This window comes from Myotis myotis, unplaced genomic scaffold (genome assembly GCF_014108235.1).
Source record: "Myotis myotis isolate mMyoMyo1 unplaced genomic scaffold, mMyoMyo1.p scaffold_m19_p_14, whole genome shotgun sequence".
In the NCBI taxonomy this organism is placed as follows: Eukaryota; Metazoa; Chordata; class Mammalia; order Chiroptera; family Vespertilionidae; genus Myotis; species Myotis myotis.
The window spans coordinates 35,812,673-35,840,670 of NW_023416318.1; the positions used below are offsets into that span (position 1 = coordinate 35,812,673).

A 27,998-nucleotide genomic window follows, 5' to 3' on the forward strand; every position below is an offset into this window, starting at 1 on the left:
TTGCTGTGCGAGCGGCGGGCGGGCTGGGGGGCTGGGCCGAGGACCCGCGTCGGAGTTGGGGCTGCTCGGGGCTGCGTCACCGTCTCCCCGTCGGCGGGCGCCGTAAGTGCGGGTCCCCGGCGGCGGGGCGGGTGGGACGCGAGTCGGCGCGAGCTGGAGAGCGGTGTGGCGTGGGGACGGCCGCTCCCAGATAAGGGGGCGCTCCCCGCGAGAAGGGGAGCAGGGCTGCCTGCCCGCCGCGGCCTCGGGCGGGACCGGAGGGGTGAGGGCCAGCGGCTGGGGGGCGAAAGGCTCCGGCGGCCACACGGCGAGTCTCCCCGGCGGCGCGTGGGACGGGGCCGCGGCGGCGGCGACAGGGGGCGAGGGGCGCGTCTGCGCGTGGGGAGACCTCTCTGTGGCCCGTAACCTGAACCACGTTACGTGAGGGTGGAGGCTAGTTCCGTGGCCCGAAAACAAAGGGATTTGTGCCGAGCTTTCACACCTGGATGTGTACACGTGAAACGTGATGTTTTAAAACAAAATTAGTTGCCTTAACTAGGTAAATTAGGTGTTTTTATGGTTTTCCGGGGATGCTTTTAATAAGTCCAACTGTGCTATCACCAAGACAAAGATTCTAAGAAGGTGCATGTACTCTTGCAGTTCTGTAATTCCCGGTGATAAAGCCGACGCTGACTGGTTTCAGCCCGTTTTCCCGGTCAGTCTTCGGAGCTGTGCACACGCTTGGTTGCCCTGGACACAGTAACAATGGAGCAGATTGTGACTTCCGACCTGTAGAACCCGTGAGGGCCCGGCCTGATCGGGAAGAGGTCGCCTTTCCCCCTCATTCCTAACGCCACTGTTTGCGAATTCACTAGGAACTTTTAGATCAGGAAATTAATACCGTTTCCCACCCCGTTCCTCCTCCCTTTCTTAAGAAATACATCTCCGTGTATTCAGTGTTAGGACCTGGTTAGTGACACAGTTGTGGATCATAGTCTGCCTCCACGTGTTTCCTCTGTTCATACCTGCATCCTTTTGCACATTTTTAAGACAGGTAATTAAATGGAAAATTGTCAAAGAATTTAGTGACCCACTCAAGTATATATCTCTGTATGTCTTTCTGTATTTACCAATCGGCCTAAGTCTATACCTGTTTTTGCTTTTGTACACAAAACTTCATTAACTTAAGAGTCAAATATTTGGTAAATTCTGAAGGCAGGAGTCCCTGTAGCCAAGAGGGATATGGCTTCAGATTCAAGGTCACTAATGGCTATGAAAAATATTTTCAACCAATTGCATCTATTCCCTGCCTATATACCTCTATCACTGTTTAATCTTGATTTCCTGCCCAATTACTGTATGAACAATCAAAATGTAATTACAGTAAAACCTTAAAAAAAAAGACTAAATCGGTTGTTCGTTATATAACAAAGTAGGTTTTCCAAATGCATGTTAAAAATTTGGCAAATTAGTTACTTCACCTGTTTTTACTTAAGTAGACACGTTTATGTAATTAAAATTAAGTATGTATGAAAAGCTTACTTTCACAGAGAAGTTTCTATATATATTATTGTATTTTTTAATTTGTACTGAATAGGTCTAGTAACTGAGTGCATTCACCTGTTGCCTCCAGTAAACAAATGCATATGGCGGGGGCATGGCCTAGGACACTAGTTAAAGCTGCTGCAGAAAGTTACGCCAGGAGACAACAGAACCAAAAACTTCACACAATTCGGTGTGATCACGTGCTAATCAGTCACCCAGCATGGGATAGGAGTAGTGACTTAAATATGTAGACTATAGTTGTAGGTATGTAATATTTATTTATGTTGGCAAAAGCACTACAATGTTTTTTTCCAACATATGACTTATTCGATAAAATTTGTTTGAAATAATAGTGAATTAATAACAAAAAAAGCCGTTAATTTAATTATAAGCAAATCTCGGTTAAAACCGTTTTAAAATTAAACAAACAAACAAAAACGTTGACATGGTGACAGATGATTACTAGAATTAGTGGGGTGATCACATTGTAAGGTATAAAAATGTCTAGTCACCGTATTGTACACCTGAAACTAATATAACCAATATAAGATTGTATACCAACTATATATACTTAAATTTTTTAAAAATTCAGTTAGTCCTCCTGGCAAATCTCAGAGTGAAGGGAGGGGAGGAAGAAATTAATCAAAGAACTTATATGCATAACCCATGGACACAGACAATAGTGTGGTGAAGGCCTGGGGTGGGGGGCGGGTACAGGGTGCAGGCGGTCAGTTGGGGGGACGAAGAGGGACATCTGTAATACTTTCAACAATAAAGATAAAATTTTTGAAAATTCAGTTAGTCCTCAAATCTGCCTCACTTTAACTTTCCTCTAGGCCTTCTCAGGTTTCCCATACATGCCCATAACAGAGTTTTCTAAACATAATCTGTGATGGATTTGTCCTATGTTACTTGAGTGTATATGCTTGAATTTTCACCCTCTAATATGAGAGAAAATAAAATCTATTAAAAAATAGCATTGTCTGCTAATAGTAGTAGTCATCATTTATCCAGATAAACACTTTTTCTAGTTGTGTATTTTTATGATGGTTAGTGAGAGTACATGATTTATATCTTCACTGAGATAATCTGTGGATAAGAAAGATTGAACATTAGTGAAGTAAAAACAATAGATGCTCATTTGAAATGAGAAATTTTTTAAGTAGTCAGATCTTTACTTGACATTTTATTAATACCAATACCTGGATAGAGTGGTTTTTCAAATTGTGCATTTTTTTGAATTAACTAAGAGGCAGTATCGTGATTAAAATTGTGATCTTTGAAATGTGACTACTGCCTAAGTTCTAATTTCATTGTAACTTCACTGTGTCTCAGTTTTCTCATCTGTATAATTGGATGAAAATAACACCTACTTCATGAAATGTTTGTGTCGATTATATATAATTTGCATAGAAAGTATTATCAAGTTCTATTAGTATTACTATGAGAGTGTAGTAATAAGATTCTGCTGACTAAAGTGGGTTTTTTCGGGGGGGGGGATTTTTAAGACTAATTAGGATTTTTATATTTTCAGTTCTTGGACTGCCTTATGTAATTATGCTGGCCTTATTTAACGTGTAATCTAATCACCACAAAATTCACAAATGGGTGATGCAAGACAGAAAAATTAAACCCAGTATTTCCATAGAAATCACTATGGATACAAAAGTATTCATGAAGAATTAGAGAAATCTACCTTCTTTTAAGAGTTTTAGTTTTATTTACTGTGGGAGCTAAGAGTTTAAGGACTTGTTCCTTCATACACATAAAAGCTAAGCACAATAAATAATTCTCTAAAAAGATTTTATTGTTTTTAACAGCCCACATTTTCTCTCTATTCTCTCCACCAGATGGAAGTATAGCACCTTGTACCAAGTCTTGATCTCAGTTCTAGTCTCTACCATATTCAAACCAGTTAGGAGGGAAAAGATAAACATCATATTCAAGAGTATGAAATACTTCCTCAGCTGGATTATATAGCATCACATTTTAATTGTTTACCAGAGTACAATGAAAACAATTGATTGGATAAGGTTCCTTTCCACAAATTCTTTTAATTCCACTGAAGTCAACACAGACCCATTAGGAGAAATAGCATATGAAACTTTTTGGTAGCTGGAAGAACTCCATAGGACTGAACTCAAATAACAAAATACCGTCCAAATATTTTTAAGTGTATTAAAAATTAATCAACGGAACTAAACCTTTGGTATCCTTAGCAAATTGGTTTTATATAATAATCTGTGAGAACACCATCCATGATAATTTGGTTAAGCCGAGTCATCTTATTTTCCAGGTGCAACATTGTACTCCAGTTAATCAATACAGTAATTTAAGTTGCTGCTACAATAATGGAAAAGTATGAAAAATTAGCTAAGATTGGAGAAGGGTCTTATGGGGTTGTATTCAAATGCAGAAACAAAACGTCTGGACAAGTGGTAGCTATTAAAAAATTTGTGGAATCTGAAGAGGATCCTGTTATTAAGAAAATAGCACTAAGAGAAATACGTATGTTGAAGGTAAGTTAACTTGATGTGTCTATAATATGGTATTGGGTGAAATATGTGTGTGCCACAATTACAAAGAATTTCAAAGTGATTCCCCTCCCCCCCCCCCCATTGGACTTAAATTCCTTTGTATCAGTAACTTTGGGAAATAAAGTGATCACCACTTTGTACTTTGGCCACTCTGCTACTTAGCTGGTATTGTGAGTGCAGCTGTGGATTGTTAAAATGCTGAAGTAATCCCTTCTGGTTGGTAACTCACTGCCCTCAGTCCTCTCATTCCGCCCGGCCACCACCCCTCCCCCATCCTTCCCCCCTTAAACCAGCAGGTAAAAGAGCACCTGCTGGCACAGAGGGGCCACAGGGCTGTGCCCGTGGGCCTGTGGGCATGGCCATGGACGGTCCTGCCTGTGACCGGCTCCCTGGGTCTCAGACATACTGACTGTCACCCCAGCCGTGTGTACACATTGTGCACAAAGGTTTTGTTCTAGTTGTTTCTTCTCTGATAGGCTTTGACATGTAGGCTTCCTAAGTTCTCAGTGTAAACAGTTTCCTGTCATAAAAATCTTAGTTTGAGAACGTAAGAGACCTTGGAGTTGCCTCTCATCCGCACCCTCATTTTATCAGAGAGGAAACTGCGTCATAGGGCAGCGCTTCTCACACAGGAATGTGCCTGGGAACCCCCAGAGGGGACCTTGTAGAAATGCAGGTTCTGAGTGGGGAGCTGTGGGGTGAGCCTGAGATCCTGCATTTCCAGCCAACGTCCCAACGGCACAGACCCTGCTGGTTCACGGACCACACTTCAACAAGACTTGTGATTTCAAGAACACACAGCCGACTTTTACTTGTGACAGGTCGTCTGTTTTTAGGAAATCCCCAGAAATCCAGTTTTTTAAAGGGAGATAATAGTTCATTATCCATCCTTTTCGAATATCATCTGTAGCAGGTTTCCTCAGCTAATGAGTTCTAGTGTTTCGTTTAAAACATAAGTAGATATACCCGGATTTTTCAAGAGCACATCCATCCATCATGATAAAAAAGCAGTTCACTGTTACCTTGTAGCCAGCAGCCAGCTCTGGCCCAGAGCTCAGTCACAGGGTGTATTTCTGAACAGGTGGTTTTCTAATAAACCACCGCCACCCCCAAAGCCGTCAACGTAAGTTAGTGCTCAGGCAGTACCTCCTGGTTCCCCAATGGGAGAGTGAACCTGAAGGTTAAAATGTAGCCAGATTCCAGCTCAGCTTGGTCTCTGGCGGTGCTGACTCAGAGGGTACGCTTCCCCTGCTTTGGGCAGTTGCCCCATGTACGCCCCGACCAGTGTCCTTCCAAGACAGATCTACCTCACCTTCCTCGTGGACTCCCGTCACTTAAATGTGATTGATTTCCCCTCCGCACTGTGTTTCTGGGCTAAGCTAATCTCATTGGCAAAGGAGATGTACGTTGCTGATCTGCCCAGAGACAGATTTGACCGGGTTGAACGGTGGCATTGCATCAGCTGTAGCATCTGGGAATTCCTTTCCCTCCTGGTAGAGAGATTTTTTTCCTTCCCTCTCTACAGTTCTGGCTGCAGCACAAAGCAGTTAGATTTCCTGTGTGGCCGGTCTCCTCCGCTGTTTGCCTGTTTGCCTTTTGCCCTTTTAGGCAGTAGAACACATTGGGGGGGGGGGGGGGACCTGATGTGGTCCGCTGAGGATATTGTTAATGTATAATAAATGCCCCTTTCCCAGAGTCCTGAGCAGCAGGCACGCCGTCACAGGGGGATATATTTTTGGTCAAGCCATGCTTACGAATGCTGAGGTAGAGGATGCTGTGTAGGTCCTTGTACTTAGGAATCTATACTGGGCCTGCAAAACATTTATTAAGAAATGAAATGAAATGGAAATGAAAAAGTGTCTCTATCAGGAGAGAAAGGGATTCCCAGATGCTATAGCTGATGCAACAAAGCTGTGATATATATATATATATATATATATATATATATATATGTGTGTGTGTGTGTGTGTGTGTGTGTGTGTGTGTGTGTGTGTGTGTGTAAATAGCACAGAGTTTGCAAAAATGATTTGTCTACTAAACTGGGAAAACAACAGAGAAGATGAGTTATAAGTAGGAGTGATCAGGTGTCCTGGTCTAGAACCAGAGTCTGTCTGGTTAGCATCCTCCTTCAGAAGTGTCCTGGTTTATACGCTAAACTATAGGGTCACCCTAGATATAGGCAGGGTGACCCTACGTGTCCGGTTGCCTGGGACAGCCCTGGCTTATACTCATTACCCTGGTATGATGCTAAATTACAGAGTTGCTCTAGTGATGGATTATCTTAATCAGGATTTTTCCTTTGGTCTACACAACCTTAAACAGAGGCTGCCTTGTGGAAGGTTTCACTTTGGGGAGAGAATTTAACACAACATTTAAGCATAAGAGAGAATAATAAAATCAGAGAACAAAGCTGGAAAATGACAAAAACAGACTAATGCGTGGACTCCTAGAATAGGCACTTTAATCGGATTGAAGGTTAGGATCTTGTATTTCTGAGAGCCAACGCTAAAATCCAAACTGGGGCACTGACTGGTTTGGCTCAGTGGATAGACCATTGGCCTGCGAACTCAAGGGTCCTGGGTTCGATTCCAGTCAAGGGCATGCACCTTAGTTGTGGGCACATCCCCAGTGGGGGGTGTGCAGGAGGCAGCTGATCGATGTTTCTCTCTCATCAATGTTTCTAACTCTCTGTCCCTCTCCCTTCCTCTCTATAGAAAATCAATAAAATATTTTTAAAAATAATAAAAAAAATAAAATCCGCACTGGGTTTAAATCCAGTTGACATTTACAGTAAATCCATGGCAATCTGTGAGCTACTAGTAAATGGGTATTGATGAGTTTTGTAGTCTTACACAATAATTCCATTTCCTCATTTTTTATTCAGGTTATTTTATCACATATTTAGAATTTCCCCAAAATGCTGAAGTATTTGTTGTTGTAGAGTTTATATTTTAAGTTGTGTACTTTATTTGTTATCTCCAGAGAGATTCAGGTTAGTTACCATCTATTATGGGTGCATGAGACAAATTCTTACATTTTTCTTGCAACTTTAAGATTCCTTGATTCTTACTAAAGGTAAGAATTCTTACAGGGATGGTTTCTCTTGTAAGTAACTGTAATAAAATTCTCCACAAGACCTCCTGCTCTTACTATTGTAAGGGATCCAGGGAGAGATTCTTACAGGGGACAATTCACCAAGTTTTGTATTTCAATTCCTTTGCAGCAATTGAAACACCCAAACCTTGTGAACCTCATTGAGGTGTTCAGGAGAAAGAGGAAAATACATTTAGTTTTTGAATACTGTGATCACACACTTTTAAATGAGCTGGAAAGAAGTCCAAATGGGTAAGTAATCTAGCAACTGAAGCTCTGCGGTCGGGTCACAGTTTCAGTCCATGTGGGATTAACTCCGGCAAACTTCAAATCAGAGCCACAGTTCCCCTTTCTACCCAGATGCACCTGCTGGCTACCCCTCTCCAGTCTCAGTTAGTATGTGCTCAGAGGGCAAATGAGTATTAACCTAGAGGAGAAATAATTAGGAAGACAAACCTACACATATAAGTCACAATGCATTTTGAGGCCAAATTATGAATTGGTGCCCTAGCCAGTTTGGTTCAGTGGATAGAGCTTTGGCCTGTGGACTGAAGGGTCCCGGGTTTGATTGCAGTCAAGGGCACATGCCCAAGTTGTGGGCTTGATCAGTGATTCTCTCTCCCTTTCCCTCCTCTCTGAAGTCAATAAAAATATATTTTAAAAAAAGATGCATTGAAATAAAAATTCCAGAGTAAATATTTAAAAAATAAATAAGTTATGTATTGGATTATCTGAATTCAGGGAATGAATTGTGGTTCAATATCAGGAAGTCTATTCACATAATAGGTTAAAAGAGAAAATATATATATTGTATGTTGGTAAAATCTGAAAGGCAGTTGATAAATTCAGTATCTTTTCTGATTTTTTTTTAAACCTTAGCAAACTAGGATTAAAATACTTTATTAGCACGTGCACGCGCACACACACACACACACACACACACACACCCCTACACAGACCCTCTTCCAATCAACAGCTAATTTTATACTCAACACAGACCCTCTTCCAATCAACAGCTAATTTTATATTCAACACTCCATGAAAGTGGAAAACAAGACAAGGACATCAGTTGTCACCCCAGCTGGGATTTGAACTCTCTCTCATAGTGCTCAAAATGGCTATGCTATTCTTTCTGACTCTTAAATTTTTTAAACACTGTTGTCTCAGGTTTGGCTCTAGGCCAGTGGTTCTCAACCTTCCTAATGCCGCGACCCTTTAATATAGTTCCGCATGTTGTGGTGACCCCCAATTTCATTGTTACAAATTGAACATAATTAAAGCATAGTGATTGATCACAAAAACAATATGTAATTATGTATGCATTTTCTGATGGTCTTAGGCGACCCCTGTGAAAGGGTCATTCGACCCCCAAAGGGGTCGTGACCCACAGGTTGAGAACCGCTGCTCTAGGCAAAGGGAGACCATTAAGCTGTGTCAGAATTCAGTACAGGAAACAGAAACCACTCCAGAAATTTCAGATGGAGGTGATTTAATACTGAGAACTAGGTGCTTTCACAGTATTAAAAATTAGAGGCGCTAGAGGCAAAGGGCTGCCACCAGACCGTTGATGTCACCGGCATGTCACCATAACTGTGACCCAGATCGGGAAACTGCCCTGAGAAAAATGCTTCCACACACTTGTTGCTGTTTCTCGGCGTTTACCCCAGCCCCACATGGTGATGTCTTGTTGCTAGTACCCCATCCAAGTCATATACGGGTGGAAGGCCAGCTACATCTGCATGATTCATTCAGTTTTCAAAAAGTGATCTGAGCATATTAAGTATCCAGATATGATGAAATAGTAAAGCTGAGTGATGGGTGCGTTTGGAATATCAGATAAGTTTAAATTTAAAAACTTAAACATTTGATAAAAAGAAATCTTGCTTCAGATTTTTTCTTTTTGAAATATGCAAACAGCAATCCCATCTCATGGCTGGGATTGAAAAACAACACCACACTGAGAAAAGTAGTTGTAGCACATATGCAGACTCTGACATACATTGAGTCTTCATAAGTCAGAAAGGAGTAAACAGACCAATCAAAAAAGCGGTAAAGACTCTCAACAGGAAATACACAAAAGAAGAAATGTAAGCCAATAGTCATGTAAAAATTAACTTCACTAATAGTTAATGACATGCAAATGAAAACCAAAACGAGGCCTTTTTATTTTAACCACAGATTGGCAAGCATAACCCTGCAAAACCAAATGAGGAGGTAGGGCCTTTAATGCACAGATATTTTGGGGGGGGTGTAAATGGGCATAACCTTCCTTAGGGAAGGTAGTTTGGCAGCGTGTAACTGTGAAGGTGTCATTCCTGGGACCGTGAGGTGAGCAATGGGAAGACAGCAGAAAAGTTAAAGGGACTGTCGTTCCTATGACAGTAGAGTCGGTTACCCAGAGCACATTTCTCCCAGCCAGAATACAAGTTGTCCAGCTCCCCAGTTCCCCATGGAAAGCACACCTGCCCATCCATGGTATTTCCCAGTGTTTTCCACACACAGTAAGGATTCTGCAGGGACCAAGCTCCCAGGCTCCCATTCCCAGGCCCTTTATTCTCCCTGGCCTTCCCTGGCTCTGCACCCACCTGCTGACCAGGTGTAAGTCACTTTTACACAACAGCCCCAGCACTTGCTTGAGTGTTTACCACCAACATGAATTGGGCAACTTGAAGGTCAGTCTTCAAGCATACCTCTTTTCCTGCAAAGCCAGGCCTCAGGTCTCCCTGAGGTTCATCCCTGAGGATCAAAACGCAACATGTACCTACCATTGGTCCCAGAAATCCCACTTCTAGAACTTACCTTAAAAGATAGTTGCACATTGAGGTTGAGACGGCCCCAGTGAGGTTGAATCAGCCCCGGTGAGGTCGAGATGGCACCGGTGAGGTCGAGACGGCCCCAGTGAGCTTTCAACAGCACCGATGAGGTTGAAACGGCCCCTGTGAGGCTGAGACAGCCCCTATGAGGCTGGGACAGCCCCTGTGAGGCTAGGACGGCCCCTGTGAGGCTGAGACGGCCCCTGGGAAGCTGAGAAAAATACCACATGAACTCACTCATTTATGGATAATAAGGACCATTGTAGACTGATGAACAAAAATGGATACAGAGGCAGAGCAGCATTGAGCAGAATGTCAAACTACAGTGGGAACCCTGGAGAGGGTTTGGGGGGGGGGGGGTAGGAGATCAACCGAAGGACTTATATGCATGCATATGAGAATAACTAATGGACACAAGACACTGGGGGGTGGGGGAAGCCAGGGGAATGACAAGGGGGGGAAGGGGGGGAAGGAGACATGTGTAATATTCTTTGTAATACTTTAAGAAATAAAAAAAAAAGATAGTTGGACAAATGCAATGAGATGGATAATTACATATATTCATTGAAGCATTGTTACTAGAAATAAAAATTGGATCAACCTAATTGCTCATCAATGGAGACTAAGTAAATTATGATACATCCATATGGCGTGGTCCTTTACACCACAAAATATCTGTGTACATATTAATATTTCTATTTCTATGCATAAAAGTGTCTGAAAGAAGCGGGGAAGTGGCGGAGGATGCACTGGGTGGCTAGGCAGGTATCAGAGAAGAGTTCATAGATGCACTTTCATGTTTTTTGAATTTTAAACCATATGAATGTATTTTTTGATATTAAAGTTAAAAAGTAAATTTGAACACACAAAGGGAAGAGAAACAGAGGTGCCTAAAGGAACAGCCACCGCAGGTGACGGCAGTTATTTGGGGGAGCAAGATGCGAGTCAGCACTTTTTATTCCTTCACTTTTCTGTGTTGTGTGAGTGTTCCTGTTAAGCCTGTATCATTTTTGCAGATGTAAAAATTGAAATTTAAAGAGGAAATTATGTAATTACAATGAAAAAATAGTAAAGCGATTTTCATTAAAACATTTTTAAAGAGCATTTCCAAGGCACCCTTTGCACTGTGTTTGCTGGCCTTCACAAGCCCACTCACTCCACTTCTGTTCTCGCTTCTGCTCCTGTAACCCCATCCCAGGAGTTGTTTAATTTCCTCTTTTATTTTTTCCCCTAGAGTTGCTGATGGAGTGATTAAAAGTGTATTATGGCAAACACTTCAAGCTCTTAATTTCTGTCATCAACATAACGTAAGTGACATTTTCTAATGCATTTGTTAATTCTTCATGATGACTCTTCTAAGAAGCTCAGGGGTGTCTTTCAAGAGCTAAAAACAAAAGAAAGTTACCGAATATGAGGAAAAACAGTGCATTATTTGTGGCCCTTTTCCAATTTCTATAAGAACCAAATTTCTAATTCCTTATGAATTAAAAGTTTGTATGAACGTAATGTTTCTTTTTGCCTCAGGACTACGGATTCCTATGACTATTTTTAAATTGGATTAAAATAAGCTCTCTATAGTGTAATCCACTTTGGCACTTTGTTTTGATTTTATGTCTCTTAAGTCTTTTATTCTATAATAGTCCCCCTCCCACCTTTTAAAAAATCTTTTTCATCATTACTTTTTTATAGCCGTAGTTCTTCCAACCCGAGCATGCATCACAATGCCCAGAAGGCCTCGCTAAGACACAGTTCGCTGGGTCCACCCCCAGAGTATCAGATTCCATGCGGCTGGGATAGGGCCCGAGAATTTGCATTTCCAAGCATTTTCCTGGTTGATACAGAAGCTGCTGGTCCAAGATCCACACTTTGAGTCCTACTGTGTTACTGAAATCATTCTGACTGATTGCATCCTGTGTCAAACTGAACTTGGTCTTTCGCCTGTTTTTCCTTTAAATTGGCATTTATATCTAGAGGCTTGATCATTTTCAGGTTCATTTTTCTTCACACAAGAATAGTTCATACATAGTGCTATGCACTTTTTATTGCATCAACATCATGAGGCATCCAATGTCTGGTTGTCCCACTGAGCCACACCAGCCGGGCCAGAAATTTTAGACTTTGATGCAAACTCATTTGAGGAACATAACCTGTTCTTAGTAAATCACCAACTTTTGTATGACTCAAAGTGTTAATCCAGGTTTCATAAATGGGTAATATCAAAATGAAGTTGGTTTATATTACAACAATGTATTTTTTAAATTAATAGCTAAGGCCTAGGGCCTTTAAGGGGCCTCAAAAGGTTTAACAGTTGACAGTGCTGAATTGAGACTATCTGTACTAGCTTCTATTGCCAGTGCCATTTTTGTGACCAAAAATAAATTAAGGATTTAACATGTTCTCTTCCTAGATAGTTGCTCTAGAAGCAAAGAGAAATTATTAGAACTGTCCATTTGACAGCAACACTTACAGGGACGGACAGCACAGCAGAGAAGTGAGGCAGCGGAGCCGATTTCTATGATGCTCCATCTGGGACTGTCAGTGGCTTCCCGCACGCACAGTGTTGTTGCGGGGATGAGCTGCTTGCTTCACGTGAAGGCGCTTTGGGAAGCACAGAGCTCCGCCTGGGGGCTGAGCTAGAGAACAAGAGCACCATCATTCTTACCGTGTGGCCCTCTCTCAGGAGAGCTGCCAGTCCTAATGATGAGGGAGTTTTGTTTATCACTCACATGTTTCTCCAGTTCCTCAAATGTGAGTGTGATTCTTGGGTGGCAGTAGTTCTTATTATAGGTACACTGAGACTCATCGAGGGTTTTACTCTTACAGTTAAAATGGAACCCGGTAAAAAGTGGAAGAAATAAGTGTATGATACTGCCTTCTCTCCCCACAAAAAAGTCAGTTTTTATATCCAACAATTATTTCTTCACTGATGTAACAACAACTTTTTTTTTCTTTTGGTGTGATAAGTGAAAAATTGCCAATTTAAGTTCTTTTAAGAAAACTATATTTTTATCTCATAGACTATGTTTATCTATCATTTAAAATAAGAGGTAATGTTTTCTATGCTTTGTCATTTTGATGGCTCAAAGAAATAATCAAATATCATCTTAACAGTGTATTCACAGAGATGTAAAACCTGAAAATATTCTAATAACTAAGCAAGGAATAATCAAGATATGTGACTTTGGATTTGCACGAATTCTGAGTAAGTAACCACTTGTTACTAACTTACTCAACTCAGATGATTATGAAATAATATAGTTGAAAACCTCACTTTAGATATTGAATGAATACAAATGTCTTATTGTTATTATTCAGAAATGAAAACCTCACTTTCACCTTTAGTCACTGCATTAATTAGCACTTCAGCTCCGCTGCATTCAACTAGAATTTATTGGACATCACATTTATATGCTTTTCCCCATAGGAGAAGAAAAGGGTTAGAAGGTGCATTTCTGCTCTGCATGCTCTTATAATCTCAAGTAAAACAAACGAAAGAGTAATGCAGGCTGGTTGGCAAGGAAGTGCAAAAGTGAAGGGGCAGACGGTTCCCTGGAGGGAGATGCTCATGGGGGCTGGAGTGGTTGGCAAGTAACTTCACAGAGCTGATGAGACTAGAGAGTGAACTGACCGTTAGAGAGAGAATTCAGAGACAGTGCTAAGAAAAAGGAAATCATCCCAGACAGGGAGGAACCAAGGGGGGAGAGGGACAAGTCAGTGTTTCTCCCCAGATCTAGAACTGCACCGGGCTGGCAACATACACATTGCAAGGTGGTGTGTACACCATCAGCATCCAGACAGGACCCAGGCACAGGGGACTTGACCATGCAATTGGAAGCTGGTTTACACTTGACCTTACACTAGAAATTGTCAGTCACACTGCCCTCTGTTCAGGATTACATAGATGTTAACCAGCAAAGGTGCCTCTGGAAGTTGAATGCACAGTGTAACTGTTTCCTCAGTCGGCATCAGAGCATGAACTGTTAGGAGTGTGTGGCTGCTGAGAGTTTTGAAGCGTACCTCGGTGCCTGCTCTTAGGAGGAGTTCGCACGCTGGGAACAGGGGGCCCGCCTCATCTGATCGATGTTTGCAGTTCCAGGAGATGCCTACACCGACTATGTCGCTACGAGATGGTACCGAGCTCCCGAGCTTCTCGTGGGAGACACTCAGTACGGCTCTTCAGTCGACATCTGGGCTACCGGCTGCGTGTTTGCAGAGCTCCTGACCAGCCAGCCGCTCTGGCCGGGAAAATCAGATGTGGATCAACTTTATCTGATCATCAGGACTCTGGGTAGGAGCTGCGTTTCATGGCTTACAGCCGCTAAGTTGTCATGGTAACAGCATGCCATTGTAATGACCACCAGGGGCTTTCTGCCTCTCCAAGGTGCTGGTCAGGATGGTGGGGTCTGGGTTGGAGCCAAAACCCAACCCTTTCCTCAATCTGTCCAGCCATTAGTCCCTCGCTGAGGAATTCCCAGATCCTCTCCATGTCAGGCCACTAACCCAAGGAATGAACGACACATCCACTCTCTGTATGGGGCTCTACAGCTAAGGATGTGCGTCAGCTGTGCAGACCTTACTCCTAGGAGGTATTAGATCCAATGCCATTTCTGTCCACTGTAAAAGAGGGTTTGCCTTTTCCGTGGCAACATTGTTTGTGATGCCTTTTTAGAAATGAGAAGCTGGGGCTCAGGAGGCTTCCATGATTGGCCTAAAGTGCAGAATAGGGATGGAACTCGGAGAATCCCTTTCCTCGTGTGTCAGCATCCTCAGCAGTGGTCTGCCTCCTGGCTGGAAGGGAATATAACCCAGAAGGTTACCTGCAGCTTTACTCTGGCACCATGGCTGCAAAGATACATCTACACACAGAACGAACATTTATTAATTCCTTCCCATAGGCTCTCCTGGCAGCGTGGGTGCCGGGCAAGGGAATTACTGCTGTCCCGTCTGGTTCCAACACGTTCTTCTGGACAATTTTGCAGCATGAAAAATGTGGGGCAGAGTATCACCACAGGACACACCTCTAGTGTATTTTGTTTGATTGATTTCCTGAAAGGCCAGTGGAGATTTACATCAGGTAGATATTAGACAGGCCTGAGTTTGAAATCGGGTCTGTCATTAAATGACCATGTGACTTTAGACAGGTTACTAAACTCTAAGCCTCATTCTCATTGATACAGTGGAGACTGAAAGTGGCACCCATTGTTAGATTGTATGAGATTAAGTAAGGTCACGTGTGTAAAGTCCTCCGCATCATGTCTTACCTCCTCTTTTGGTGGAGGCTGTATGCAGACCATGCTACCTGTGGCAGAGAGTTGTGTGGGAGAATTGACCTTACCTGAGAAGGTGAGTTTAGGCCAGTGATGGCGAACCTATGACACGCGTGTCAGAGGTGACACGCGAACTCATTTTTTTGGTTGATTTTTCTTTGTTAAATGGCATTTAAATATATAAAATAAATATCAAAAATATAAGTCTTTGTTTTACTATGGTTGCAAATACCAAAAAATTTCTATATGTGACACGCCACCAGAGTTAAGTTAGGGTTTTTCGAAATGCTGACACGCCGAGCTCAAAAGGTTCACCATCACTGGTTTAGGCAGGGACCTAATCCTTCCAACTCTGAGGCCACAGTCAGGATCAGTATTTCTTTCGCATCTGGACCTCAAAAGTTAACCATTTAAACACTATATTACTTTTATAAACTGAGCATAAATTATGTGGTTTGTATTTTATAGGAAAACTAATCCCAAGACATCAGTCCATCTTTAAAAGTAACCAATTTTTCCATGGCATCAGTATTCCTGAACCAGAAGACATGGTAACTGCTCCATTTCAGATGGTTCATTATTTGTGTTGCTACTTTCTTTAAAAGGGTAGTTATTCTTGTTGTGTGTTTTTTAATTTTTATGCCTTTAGCTCCTGTTTTCCTTATGCCACACTAACACAGATCAAAGAAACTATATGAAAACTATATGAATTAATCAGGAGCATGCTTATAAAGTTTACTTGCCCTATCTGAAAGTTAATTTAATATTAGCTTTGAAGCGTAAGTCCGTTTAGTTCCTTACACAAATAACTGATTCTTCTAGTCAAAACACTCAGGTACCTTTTCCTGAAATAATTATTATCTCATAAACAATACTTACTGTAGTACTTTTTTATTTTGAAAAAATGCATTCTCGTTTTTCAGCGTGTGAAACAAAGCTCAAATCAATAGAGACCATTTTTTCACAAAGTATATTTTCACACAGAAGGTCATTCTACAGAATGATCCTCACTGTATCCAAGTCAAAACTCCAGACTGCGATGCTCACCTCCACACTCTCGCTCTGGGCTTTGCCTTTCTCTGGGAATGTGTCACCTACTACCTGAGCCTCTTACATTCTGTACACATAGATTTCCTGTTTGTGTTACCTAAGTTTGGGCTGTGATCTTTGAAACTCCATATGGTCTGGATTCTGCCTATAGAATGGACTGTCCATAGGCGTGTGTCCACACTCACACTGCCTAGGTTGGAGTCAGAGGGCTGCAGGGAGGGGAAAGTCTGTAAAGACAGATCATGATTTACGGCACAGGTGAACAATCTGAGGTTTAAGACGTCCCAGCTATCTCTAGACACCATCTTTGTTTTAAATGTATTTCATATAATACCTTGATTTATATACTGGCTCTCTTTTATTAAATATAACAAAAGGTTAAAAGTTGATTTACAAGGCTAGAGGTTAAATTACAAAAGAATATGCAATTTAAAGAATAAAGCAACAAATACACATTAAGAATGTTACCACTATCTTTGAAACTTCCTCCTCCCTGAATTCTCCTCCTCAATCCCATCCTCCTCCCTCCTCACTATTCTGAGTTTATGTTCATCATCCCATTGCTTTCTGTATTGCTCTTACGAAAATGTAGTTCAATGTAATTTTCATTGATGCTCAAAGCCTTCCTGTGAGTAGATCAGACACAAGTATTATAGGACTGTTGTAATATTTGAGCAGGGGACATTTGGAACCCACATTTATCAAACATCAATTGCAAGACATTGTGAAATTAAGAAAATAAATCCAATTTTTGTCTTTTAAGTATTTACACTATAGTGTAACATTATGTAAAAATATGATTTTTATTAAAAGAAATTATCTAACCTACTAGGGAGTCTTTTTTCAAAGTGTTCTTCTTATTAATATATTAAGATATACATTATGCTGTTTTTATGTAATGTTAAAAGTTTTTACTTTATGTCCTAGGAAACTCTTGAAGAAAAATTTTCAGATGCTCATCCCATGGCTTTGAATTTTATGAAGGTACTTAAGAATCACTTATTATAATCATTATTGACCGCAAATTGTAGTGATTGAAGCTGGTAACTCTGGGAGGAGAGGGCAGTAGTACAAATAATGCCAAAGTAGGATGTAGTCATGAAAATGATAAGGAACTGTAAAATCATTATAGTTAAAGGAACATCAGTGGTGTAAGCAGTACTCTTTCTAGGAGATGGCCCTGGCTGGGTGGCTCGGTTAGTTGGAGCATCATCCTGTACCCCAAAAGTTGCGGGTTTGACTCCTGCTTATGGCACATACTGAGGTTATGGGTTCAATCCCCACTGAGAGTGCATAAAGGAGGCAACCAAGTGATGTTTTTCTCTCCCTTCCTCTCTCTAAAATCGATATAAAGAACATATCCTTGGGTGAGGATTAAAAAAAGTTTTTTTAATTAATATAATTGGGGTTTGCTGTGATGAACACACTTACTTCTTTTGCATTCATTAGAAATTTGAATATTAAGTTAGTATGTTCAGACTATGGAAGTTTATGATGTTGAAGGTATAGAACAGCACAGTCCAGTGTGGTAGCCACTGCATGTTACTATTGAGCACTTGAAATATGGCCTATTTGAATTGAGATGTACTAGATTTCTATTTAAATTACTATTAAAAATATAAAATATTTCATTAATATTTTATTTATTTATTTATTTTTTAAATATATTTTATTGATTTTTTACAGAGAGGAAGGGAGAGAGATAGAGAGTTAGAAACATCGATGAGAGAGAAACACCGATCAGCTGCCTCCTGCACATCTCCCACTGGGGATGTGCCCGCAACCCAGGTACATGCCCTTAACCGGAATCGAACCTGGGACCCTTCAGTCCACAGGCCGACGCTCTATCCACTGAGCCAAACCGGTTTCGGCACATTAATATTTTAAAATATTAATTGCATGTTGAACATTTTAGATATGTTGAGTTAAATAAAATTTTTAATGATTCTTAAAAAATTAATAGAAGACCAGGCAAAGTCCGAGTCATATAGACACCATAAATGGCCTTTGCACGGGTCCTAAAAGAGATAGTCAAGCAAAGGACAAATTCTAGTAAAAAGTAGAAGAAATTCACCTATGACCAGGCTACTATTCATGCTTGACCAACTGAGGGCATGCTAGATATGACTCTTCCATCAAAGTGCATACTAAAAGCCCTTAGGGGACAGGGATGGAGCTACCAGTAAAAGTATCTGTCTTTAACAACCAATTAAGTTCTATTTATAGCTGTGGTTTCCATATATTCATCAGAATGACCTGGAAGCTTTTTCAAAGCACACATTCCAGTATCTAACCTCAGATTCCAGAAGCAGAATCTCTATATATAGGACCTTAGAATTTATATCATTAAATATCCCCCAGGGTGATTATGCTAAGCAGCCCAGTTGAAAACTCATATGACCTAGAAAGTGGAGCCATCTGGATGACCTAGAGTTGACCTTGTAGACCGGCCTTTGAGCCAGTGCTGGTCACTGCAAAGGTATTATTATCCAGGGTGCTGGATTCCTTCAGTCTGAGTCCTCCTGAGTCCTGGAGCCTGACCTCTCTGTGCTCTCAGACTGCCCTTACACCTGCTCCACTGGGCCTCAGCTGTCTTCTGCTGGTCTCACTGCTATGACCTGCCTTAACCCAGCACTTTGCAGGCTCTGTCCTAGAAGCCCAATTTCCTGACCTTGTTCTGGACAGGTTGATCGGACCCACCTACAGTTTAACAAAACCCAGTTGGGGTGGGGGGTGTCAAGCACTGCAAGCCCAATCCATTCTCATGTTGAGGCCAGGCCTTCCTGTGGTTCCTCCTTCAACTAACCAGAGAAAAAACTTCCAGGACACAAAAACTCCACTGTATAACGCAAACTCCCTCTCCTCATCTCCGAAGTTGGAGTACCCTGTTGGCCTGCCCAGGATTCTGGATGAAGCTAGTTTTGTCACTCGGCTATTTGATTTAGACTCAAAATGTTTGACCTGAGACCCAAGAACTCTCATAAGCGAATCAAGGATTGTGCTATTCAGTGGGCCACACCCTATGTCCTAGACTCCTGCCCCATGTTAGATGAAGACAGGCTTTATTTCATTAATTGCAGTGGAGACATCTTTAGCAACAAATGAGCATCAGCTACCATAACAGGTAGTTATCCCGCGAGACTGGGTCAGAATCTAGGCAAGGACCTGCTCAGGTGTGTGAAGTGCCAGCCAATGGCAGTGCCAAGGACAGTGGTGGAAATGCAGGGACCAGTATGTGGCAGATCTGTATTCTGTTCTTTAGGTTTAAAATGAGACAATGGGGACAGTATTTATTTTTTATTACTAATATGTTTTCATAACCAAAGCCATCCTATTCCTACATCAGTTTTATCTGGTCATCAAGAAGAAGACTGTAGATTCTTGGAAATTTTGAAGGACTTTGAGTGAAATTTGAAGTTTTAGGAAAAGGATCCTGACTTGGACTTTGCAGTTCCAAGTTCTTGTCCCTCATCTCTAAAACCTTTCCCATGTTAGGAGCCTCTTGGGTATCAGAAAGCTTTTAACCAGGCCGTCAAGAACTCAGAAGCCACAACTCCATCCAGGTCATCTCAGTGCACCTACAACTAATCCAGCGGGACATTGCTCCAGCTCAGGCCCCGTGGAGCAGCTCAGCTTTAACACTCTCTTCTTAGAAACGAAAAATGCTCTTAAAAAAAAACAACAACAACAACAACCCATAGGACTTTAGTGAAAGACTAGATTTCAGTAGATTGAACATCCAAACAAGGAAGTGAATGAATTCAGGACATGGAAATAAAACTGGTAGTGTGATGATCTTTTAGATCTGGGGAGGGAAGTAGAGGAAGGGGGCAAAGAAGTGTCTGTCTCAGTTTCCTAGGGCGAGCATAGCCAAGTACCAGAACTGGGTGGCTCAAACAACAAATTTATTCTCACAATTGTGGGGACCAGAAATCTAAAATCAAGGTGTCAGCAGGGCTATGCTCTCTCTACCGCTCCTAGGGGAGGATCCTTCCTGGTCTCTTCCAGCCTCTGATGTCCCAGCCACTCTTGGGCTTCTGGCAACAGAATCCAGTTTCTGCCTGTCTTTACATGATGTACACTGTGTGTGTCTGGCTTTGCAGTGTCTCCCCTCTTTGTATAAAGACACCAATCAGATTGGAGTAGACCCCACACTACTTCAGTATGACCTCATTTTATCTAATTACATCTGCAAAGGCCCTATTTCCAAATAAGGTCACATTATGAGGTCCTGAGGGCTAGGACTTTAACAAATATTTTGGGGGTACACAGTTCAACCCATAAGAGTGCCCTTGAGACAAAGCAGAGATATTAAGTAGGCCATTGCACCCGTGGGTCCAGATGTCAAAGGAGAGGTCTGGATCAGACACATACATGTGGAAGTCTCTGGTAAACCTTGACCATTGAAGCCATTGAGCACCAATAAGATTAGCTAGAAACTTAGAACAAATGAGAAGAAAGGGGAACCTGGGATTGAGCTTTGAGAAATTTCATGCAACCGTTGTGGAGGAGAATGTAAAGGAGGAAAGGTTGGTTTGGAAAGGAATGGCCAGGAAGTAGGAGGAATGAGAGTGAGGCATCAGAGAAGCCAAAAGAAGAGTTTCAAGAAGGAGGACGTGGTCAGTTGCATCTAGCACTATTGGGAGGAGAACACAAAATATGGAAGTAGATTTAAGGATAGGGAAGTAGAGATCATAGGTCTGAGTAGCAAGAACCACTTGAGAGTGGAATTGTGGAGGCAGAAGCCAGAGTGAAGTGAGGGAGAAAAGAGGTGACCACAGTTACTAGCAAGCTGTAAGCCCTGGATAAAATACAGACTTGATTTTTCTAAACTCATATTTGCTCTATCCAGTGATTACTCAGAGTTTTGGGGCACAGTAACAACATGGGCCCCTCTTTTAATGTCTTCTTTGCTTTTCATCCAAGGAGTGTCTCAAGATGAATCCAGATGACAGATTAACCTGTGCCCAACTCCTGGAGAGCCCCTACTTTGATTCTCTCCGAGAAGACCAAATTAAAAGAAAAGCACGTAATGAAGGAAGAAGCAGAAAACATCAGCAGGTACCTCCATTCAAAGGTTAAAGTGCTATTAAAAAGATTTTTTTTTTCCTTTTCCTACGTTTCAAAGTGAGACTAGATGGAAACCAAGACCTTATTTTTGCACTGGTTTAGTTTGTATTTGTTTACCTAATAAATACTGGTTGATGTAATAAAATCATAAAGCTATGAAATATCCAAATTGTTACAAAGTCTTATTCCAAGTACACTTACTGCACAATTCTTTTGTTACACTGATTGGATATCCCACCCACCAGAACATGTACCCAAAATACAGCAACTTCATACAATAATACCCCATTACAGCAGGACTGAGTTGAAACCCGCATGCAACGGAATCCCAGTACCTTTCTGTAGCCTCCAGACGTGCAGTACAGGACACGACTCTTCCATCTTTTCACCCCGCGGGCACGTAAGTCTGCCTTTCCTAGATTTTTTCTCCAAGACAAGGACAATTCTGGCTAGATGCAAAGGGATGAAACTCAGGTATCTGGGAACCAAATCCTATCCTCAGATGTACCAGTATTGCATAAAAACATGGTAAATGTGGTGGCAAATGTTGATTCTGCAGTTTATTAGGCGACTACTTTTTACTTTCAGAAAACTTTGAAGTTAAAACATAAATTCATAGAAGTTTTATTTGGGGTCCCCGCCCCCTCATCTTATATCCACAGCACCTAAAATAGTATTTTGTCATATAACTATGATCCAAATAACTAAATAGATAAGCAATGGTTCTTAATAAGACAAGATGGTAGTTTTTAATTTATCAGAGACTAACAATCATCCCATTTTCGTTTGCTTAATCTTCCGCCTTTGATCTACTTCTTGATCATTTATCTTCTCATTAGCATGTCCCAATAAAGGAAGAGAGCAGTTTTTTTTTTCAACTATTTGATAGTTAAAATAGAAGTTTGTTGGGAGAGAAACAGTAGAGTAATCAATAAGAACTACTATGGTGATTTCTCTGTATCCGAAACCTCTGGATCTCCAAATTTGTGTTGCGTAGATCATTTTACTGTTAAAGTTAGATGTATCCAAGTTGAGCCCAATACAGTTTAGTTAACCAAAAGATTAGGGTTTGTTCAAATAAGTCTGAGGCAGCAGTATGAAATACGGTGTGACTTGTGTGTAAAAACACTGTCCCCTTCAAAACATCTCACTAGATTCCTTGCCTATGGCCTGGGAGGTCAAGAGCAACACTGCTCCATCCTGCCTCTTGGTTCCCAACTCAAGTTCTGCCACACTGTCCTCAAATGGGGTTGGACAGGCTCCACCTTTAAGTCTCCAGTTCACAGCTGGACACTTAAAGCATCTCTCCATCACGTGAAGTCTCTGGAGAGCAGGGCCAAGATAAACAGGGATAGCTTTCAAGTCCTGGTTTTCTTTTTGAGGACACACCTCTTTCCCAGACACTTTGCTGTATCAGGAAAAAAAAAATTCAGAAAGATCTTTTCATTCAGTCTGGTTTCATTTTGTGAGTTCAGATTTCTACTTCGATACCAACTTCTAGCTCTCTGAGTGATGACCAAGAAATTCATTAAGACCAAATATTGTTTAAAGTTGACAGTAAAGAAGTTTTTAATCTTTGCTGTCCCACCAATATCCTAAAATTAATATCGTAAATTTTTAAATTGGAAATGGGCACAAAGTAAGCCTTGGGAATTATCATTTAATAGCTGGTGAGCATGTGCCTTTTTAACACTGACTAGATACTCCAAAATTTGTGTACTGAAATAAATTAGAGTGCATTCATAAGAAGCCTAGAATAAGCAATAGAATCTAATTTTCAAGTATCAGAATATCACAATTTTTAGAAAAGTATCTCTATTTAATGTTTAAGTTCATGTCTTTTGACATCTTTGTACCGCACGTATCCTTTTTTTGCCACCTTTAAATTAAACTGTACAAGTAGGAATTGTTTTCAATTTACCTTCTTATTTTTGTCTTGTTCTGCTATTAGAATCAACTATTGCCTCTCATACCAGGAAGCCACACCTCCCCCACACCTGATGGAAGAAAACAAGTCCTCCAGTTAAAATTTGATCATCTTCCAAACATTTAGGAAAATGTTCTTTCAAGTGGAAAGTAATTTAATATGTACACATTTTTGTACAAGGGAGATAGGAATTCTCAGTGTTTCAAATGCAAATGAGCCATATGAAAATTAAGATGCCTTCTAGAATTGTTTTGCTCTGATCAGTACTGATTCCTCTGCCCAGGCTTTTCACATGCCAGCTTTATCTCTTAGAACATTTTCTTAAAATGTTATAAAGTCTGAAACTGCACATATGGAGGAGATACTTTCAATCTCATCAGAGCAGCCCCTCTTGAGGCAATTTATATTGAGAATTTGTGGGCTTATACTTTGATTTATGAACAAGATTTGCATATACCATCGTGCTTCAGCTGACCACATATTGTCTTAGAGCAATATCAAATAGCTTGCCTCGCTGCTGTTTGTGTAAGAAATGACATTATGTTTCTGCATTTTAATTCACTCTTATTGTAACCAGGTCTGTTGAGTAATGCTGCTATTTTATTGGGTTTTCGTATTGGTGTAGGAAGGGAACTTTAAAATGTCACTTATGTTTATTTTTTGATTCCAGGGTAGACTCTACTTTCTCTTTCTCATGAGACATTGACGTTTCTGTTTTTAAAGCTAGCAGGAGAAAATTTTGTATATTTACACAGTAAATAGTGGATGAGCTACAACGAATTACCATCTTCATAATACCCTGGGATAATGGGCTGCTGACTCTAATGCTGTCCTTTGGTGCATCATGGTTTCTTATCCATTTCTCCTCCTGGCTACATCTCAGAACCTAAACCTGTCCTCCTGGCTATATTTTCTAAATAGTTTATCATCAACAGTCTCTTCCAAACATTTGCATCCACAGCTTCTATGAACTTGTGCCGCCCTAAACTTGTGCATCATGGTCAAGTCAGGCCTGTAAACACTTCTGAGAGCAGGAAGATTCTCTTTCAGTTACCTTCATTTTGTGTCTCTTACCAAAAAAAGAAGCAAACAAACAAAACACCTCAATAAGTGAGCCCAGCTTACACTGTGATATTTTCCCAAGTAAGTTTGACAGACCTATCTACATACAAACATATGTACATATATACACATACATGTTTACATTGATAAATTGTGAAGCATCATAGTAGATGCCTGTTATCCTGGACATCTAAGGATGATGCCGAATATTTAAAGTACTTTGGGTTTGCTAACAAGAAACTCATGTGAAATTATAGCAATGGGCTGGCTCTTCCTGTCTGGCATAAAGACTCAAAAGAGTGAGGTTCCTATCAATAAATATTAAGATTATTTCATCAACTCTTTTTTGCTCCTAGGTTCAGCATGCTCACCTGAACATTTTGCAAATACACACAAGTTCAGAAATTCCTTATATATGGCACTAAGACACTAAGCATTAAGTATTTTAAAGAAACACAGTAATAACACTTACATTCCTCTTTAAAAGTTCATTGCACTTGTAGACCTACCTGGCTTATAAACTTCCAGAGAATCTCATTCAATCATCAGGGAGCATCCCTTTACTAAAGAATTACGGCATCTGAGCAGTGGTTTTTTGCTCACTGGAAGGGCATTCTGAGTGTGAATATAAGCTGCTAGGGACTTATTTTCCTCTTATTATTAAAAAATGCGCCTCTTCAGAGTTGTATGTTTCTTGAAATTTTAATAAGATGATACCACAGGTGCAAGGAAAATGAGAAATAAAAGATAAAAGGCAACTTTGCTAAAAAGATTTCATTTTAGCTTTCATAGTGTTTTTATCCTGTAAGCCTCTTCATTGTCAAACCACTCATGCTACTCCAGCGCTTGTTATGTGCATATAAGCTGCACACACAGAAATCAGGACAGCACGAGACTCCATTACCCATCTTGCTCCTAACTGTGCCTCAAACAACGGTGAAGATTTGGGCAGAGTTTGGGAGAGTAATCGTCTTCCCTTACTTTTGCTTACATTTGCGAATTCAAACTAACATTTCTCATTTTTTTCCCTTACACAAATCCATCATTTATGTATGACTGGAGAGGAGAAAGCAGGTAATACTTAGAGAAAGATTCTGATGCAGTCATACTGCCACGCAGAACAATAACTCTTCTGATGACGTCTGCGTGCTTGGCTTCCCTGCGTGACCCAGGTCACGTAGCACTGCTGCTGCCTGAATCACTCAGGCGCACTAATCTCCGATTGCAGCTTTTCTCTGTCTCCAGTGCATGCTGCTCACCTCTGTGCTGCACAGGTCCCCTTGCATTTCTCAGCCACATGACAAACATGCACCTCTGGGTCTGGTACCCAAATGAAGTCATGACTCTTGTAGAACTTATCCTCACAGAAGCCCGCAGGATTCTGTAATCTCGCCTTTCCTTCACTCTTGTCCAGCTTCTGGCTGACCTGGGCCTTGTCTCACCTGTGCCAGCTTTCCAGCTCTTTAATTTGTGTGTAATTTTTTGCTGCTGCACACATACTGTGCTGTCGTGGTGAGCGGCGCCACCTGAATATTTGAATGTGGTGATTGTTCCCGCTTGCCCCAACCACGAAGCACTTGTAGAGGGTCACTTTTTGAAGGTTATTTTAACTAGACTGAAGCATTAACAAGCTGTGTTCAGTGGGCTTTTGAAGGCTTGGGATTAGGGAGGTGACTGGGTAAAGACACAGCCCTCAGGCAGGGAAGGAAGAGGTGAGCAGAGAGTAGATGTCCCTCTTCTGGCTTCTACGCAATGTCACACTCTTCACTCATTGCTCTTGCAGAGTCCCCAAACTACAAGAAAGGAGGAAATTAGTAAGTTCTTTTGACAAAAATTTTAGTTCTGAAAATATTTTATAGTTCTTTAGCTTACTTGCTATTTCTTTAGCTTACTTGCTATAGAATTATAATTTTTTTCAAAAAGATATCACTTTCTTGGTCCTTGGTCACCATCAATGATTTCCAATCATGGTTTTGGAGCAAATGGCACAGGGTAATCCCAAAGCATTTTTTTAATTATTAAAACATGTTACCAGAAGAGGAGTGTTCCTAAAATTCCACAAACAGAAAAAAATTGAGGAGTCAGTGTAAGATATTAGATGAATCACAAGTATAGAGGTTTTTAGCGCATATAGTTAAGACAGAGAGAGAAAGGGCTACACACAGGTTAAAGTAATGTTCTGGGTACATGTATGTGTTTATCTTAGATTAAAATCTTTAACTCAACAACTTCATTCTTGTTTTAGTAGACAACAAAAAGTTTTTAAGAGTGGTAGTTTAGAGAATAATAGAAATATCATGTGACCTGGGAGTTAGGACTCCAGGTTCTAGGCCTGGCTTGCAACTCTCTATATAGACGTGTAACTTTTCTTTGCCTTTATCTTCCCATTCTATATAATAAAAGCCTAATATGCAAATTGCCCAAACAGCGGAACGATCAGTTGCTATGATGCACACTGACCACCAGGGGGCAGATGCTCAATGCAGGAGCACCCCCAGCCTGTAAGCCCCAGGCCTGCCATGGCGGGTGCCAGCAGGGGCCCCCCAATTGCCCTGCAGGTCACCCCACAGATTGGCCCTGATCGTTGGCCAGGTCTAGGGATCCTACCTGTGCATGAATTTTGTGCACCAGGCCACTAGTTTGTATAATAAGAGAGTAGATAATCTAGATTATCTAAGGCTCCGCTTCAGCTTGGTGTCCTGGGCATAACTCCCACTAGAAGATGCTTTCTACAGATTGTTCTACACTAACAATGCCAAGGTAATCTTCGGTGTTTATGATGTAGCCAGGAGCTTAGAGGTCACTTTATTTCTCTCTCATCTCTCACTTGCTTGATTTTTTTCACATGCACAGAAACACACACAACTGCTCCCTGCTAGTTCTATCAAGTCAATAGGAGTTTGTAGACAACCATCTAATGGAGGTTACATTTTATAAATTAAAGTAGATTTTAGAGCAAATGATCACTAGATTTTAATGTAAATAAAACCAGTGTGCTTTTAAAATGCAGAATAATGTGTAATAATTTTTTGATGTTTTAATCTAACTCTGATTAACTTGGAAATTACACATATGCTGTGAAACATTAATTTAAGATAATCATTAAGGCAAAGAACATTTAGTACATTTCTAACCTCAGTAAAACTTTTAGTAGTTTCAGTAAATAATAACTTAATGGAATTCTACAAATATATCTGAATTATATTCGTTTTATATTTTAGCAACAGGGTCTCGGGTTCAGTCAACTTTATATTTAACCTATAATTTACATAAGCTGAGAATTGGGTTACCCTACTTAACAGGCATATAAATGACTTGTATTTTTAAAGTTAAAATTTTCTTTTCTGTTGTAAACTAACCTTATCTAACCATATCTCTCAATAGTATCCATTGAGGACGTTGTGTGTGTACTTATTATTTTAGAACATATTTCAAATCACATGGAATTATGGCGCTATACTAATTAGCACTTGATAACACAATGGCAATATATGCTGCTAAAAACAATTCACTACAACACCTTTTTGAGTTGTATTATGTTAACTATATAAATACATAACATTCTTTAAATTTAGCTTAAGATATATAGAAAACTTAGTATGGGGTTAAATATTTTGGCGACTTTACATTTGTATATATAACAACCTGAATGTGT

The 27,998-nt window shown here is 40.7% G+C and overlaps 1 protein-coding gene across 1 annotated transcript; it reads left to right on the forward strand.

The window, feature by feature from the left end:
* The first annotated feature begins 5 nt into the window (after positions 1-5).
* On the forward strand, positions 6-27,998 carry CDKL4 (cyclin dependent kinase like 4). Its single transcript, XM_036334780.1, has 10 exons — positions 6-102; positions 3,821-4,043; positions 7,285-7,406; positions 11,202-11,274; positions 13,079-13,169; positions 14,058-14,255; positions 15,703-15,785; positions 17,212-17,268; positions 21,211-21,345; positions 23,306-27,998. Exons 2-10 carry the CDS (start codon positions 3,876-3,878, stop codon positions 23,405-23,407), a joined length of 1,029 nt encoding a protein of 342 aa, XP_036190673.1. The 5' UTR covers positions 6-102; positions 3,821-3,875; the 3' UTR covers positions 23,408-27,998.

Bases quoted from the DNA above. Each gene is read 5' to 3' on its own strand.
- CDKL4 (XM_036334780.1), top strand. From the start codon at position 3,876: ATGGAAAAGTATGAAAAATTAGCTAAGATTGGAGAAGGGTCTTATGGG. The intron at 13,170-14,057 runs GTAAGTAACCAC...CGATGTTTGCAG, and splicing joins TGGATTTGCACGAATTCTGA to TTCCAGGAGATGCCTACACC. The intron at 17,269-21,210 runs GTACTTAAGAAT...TTTTCATCCAAG, and splicing joins TGGCTTTGAATTTTATGAAG to GAGTGTCTCAAGATGAATCC.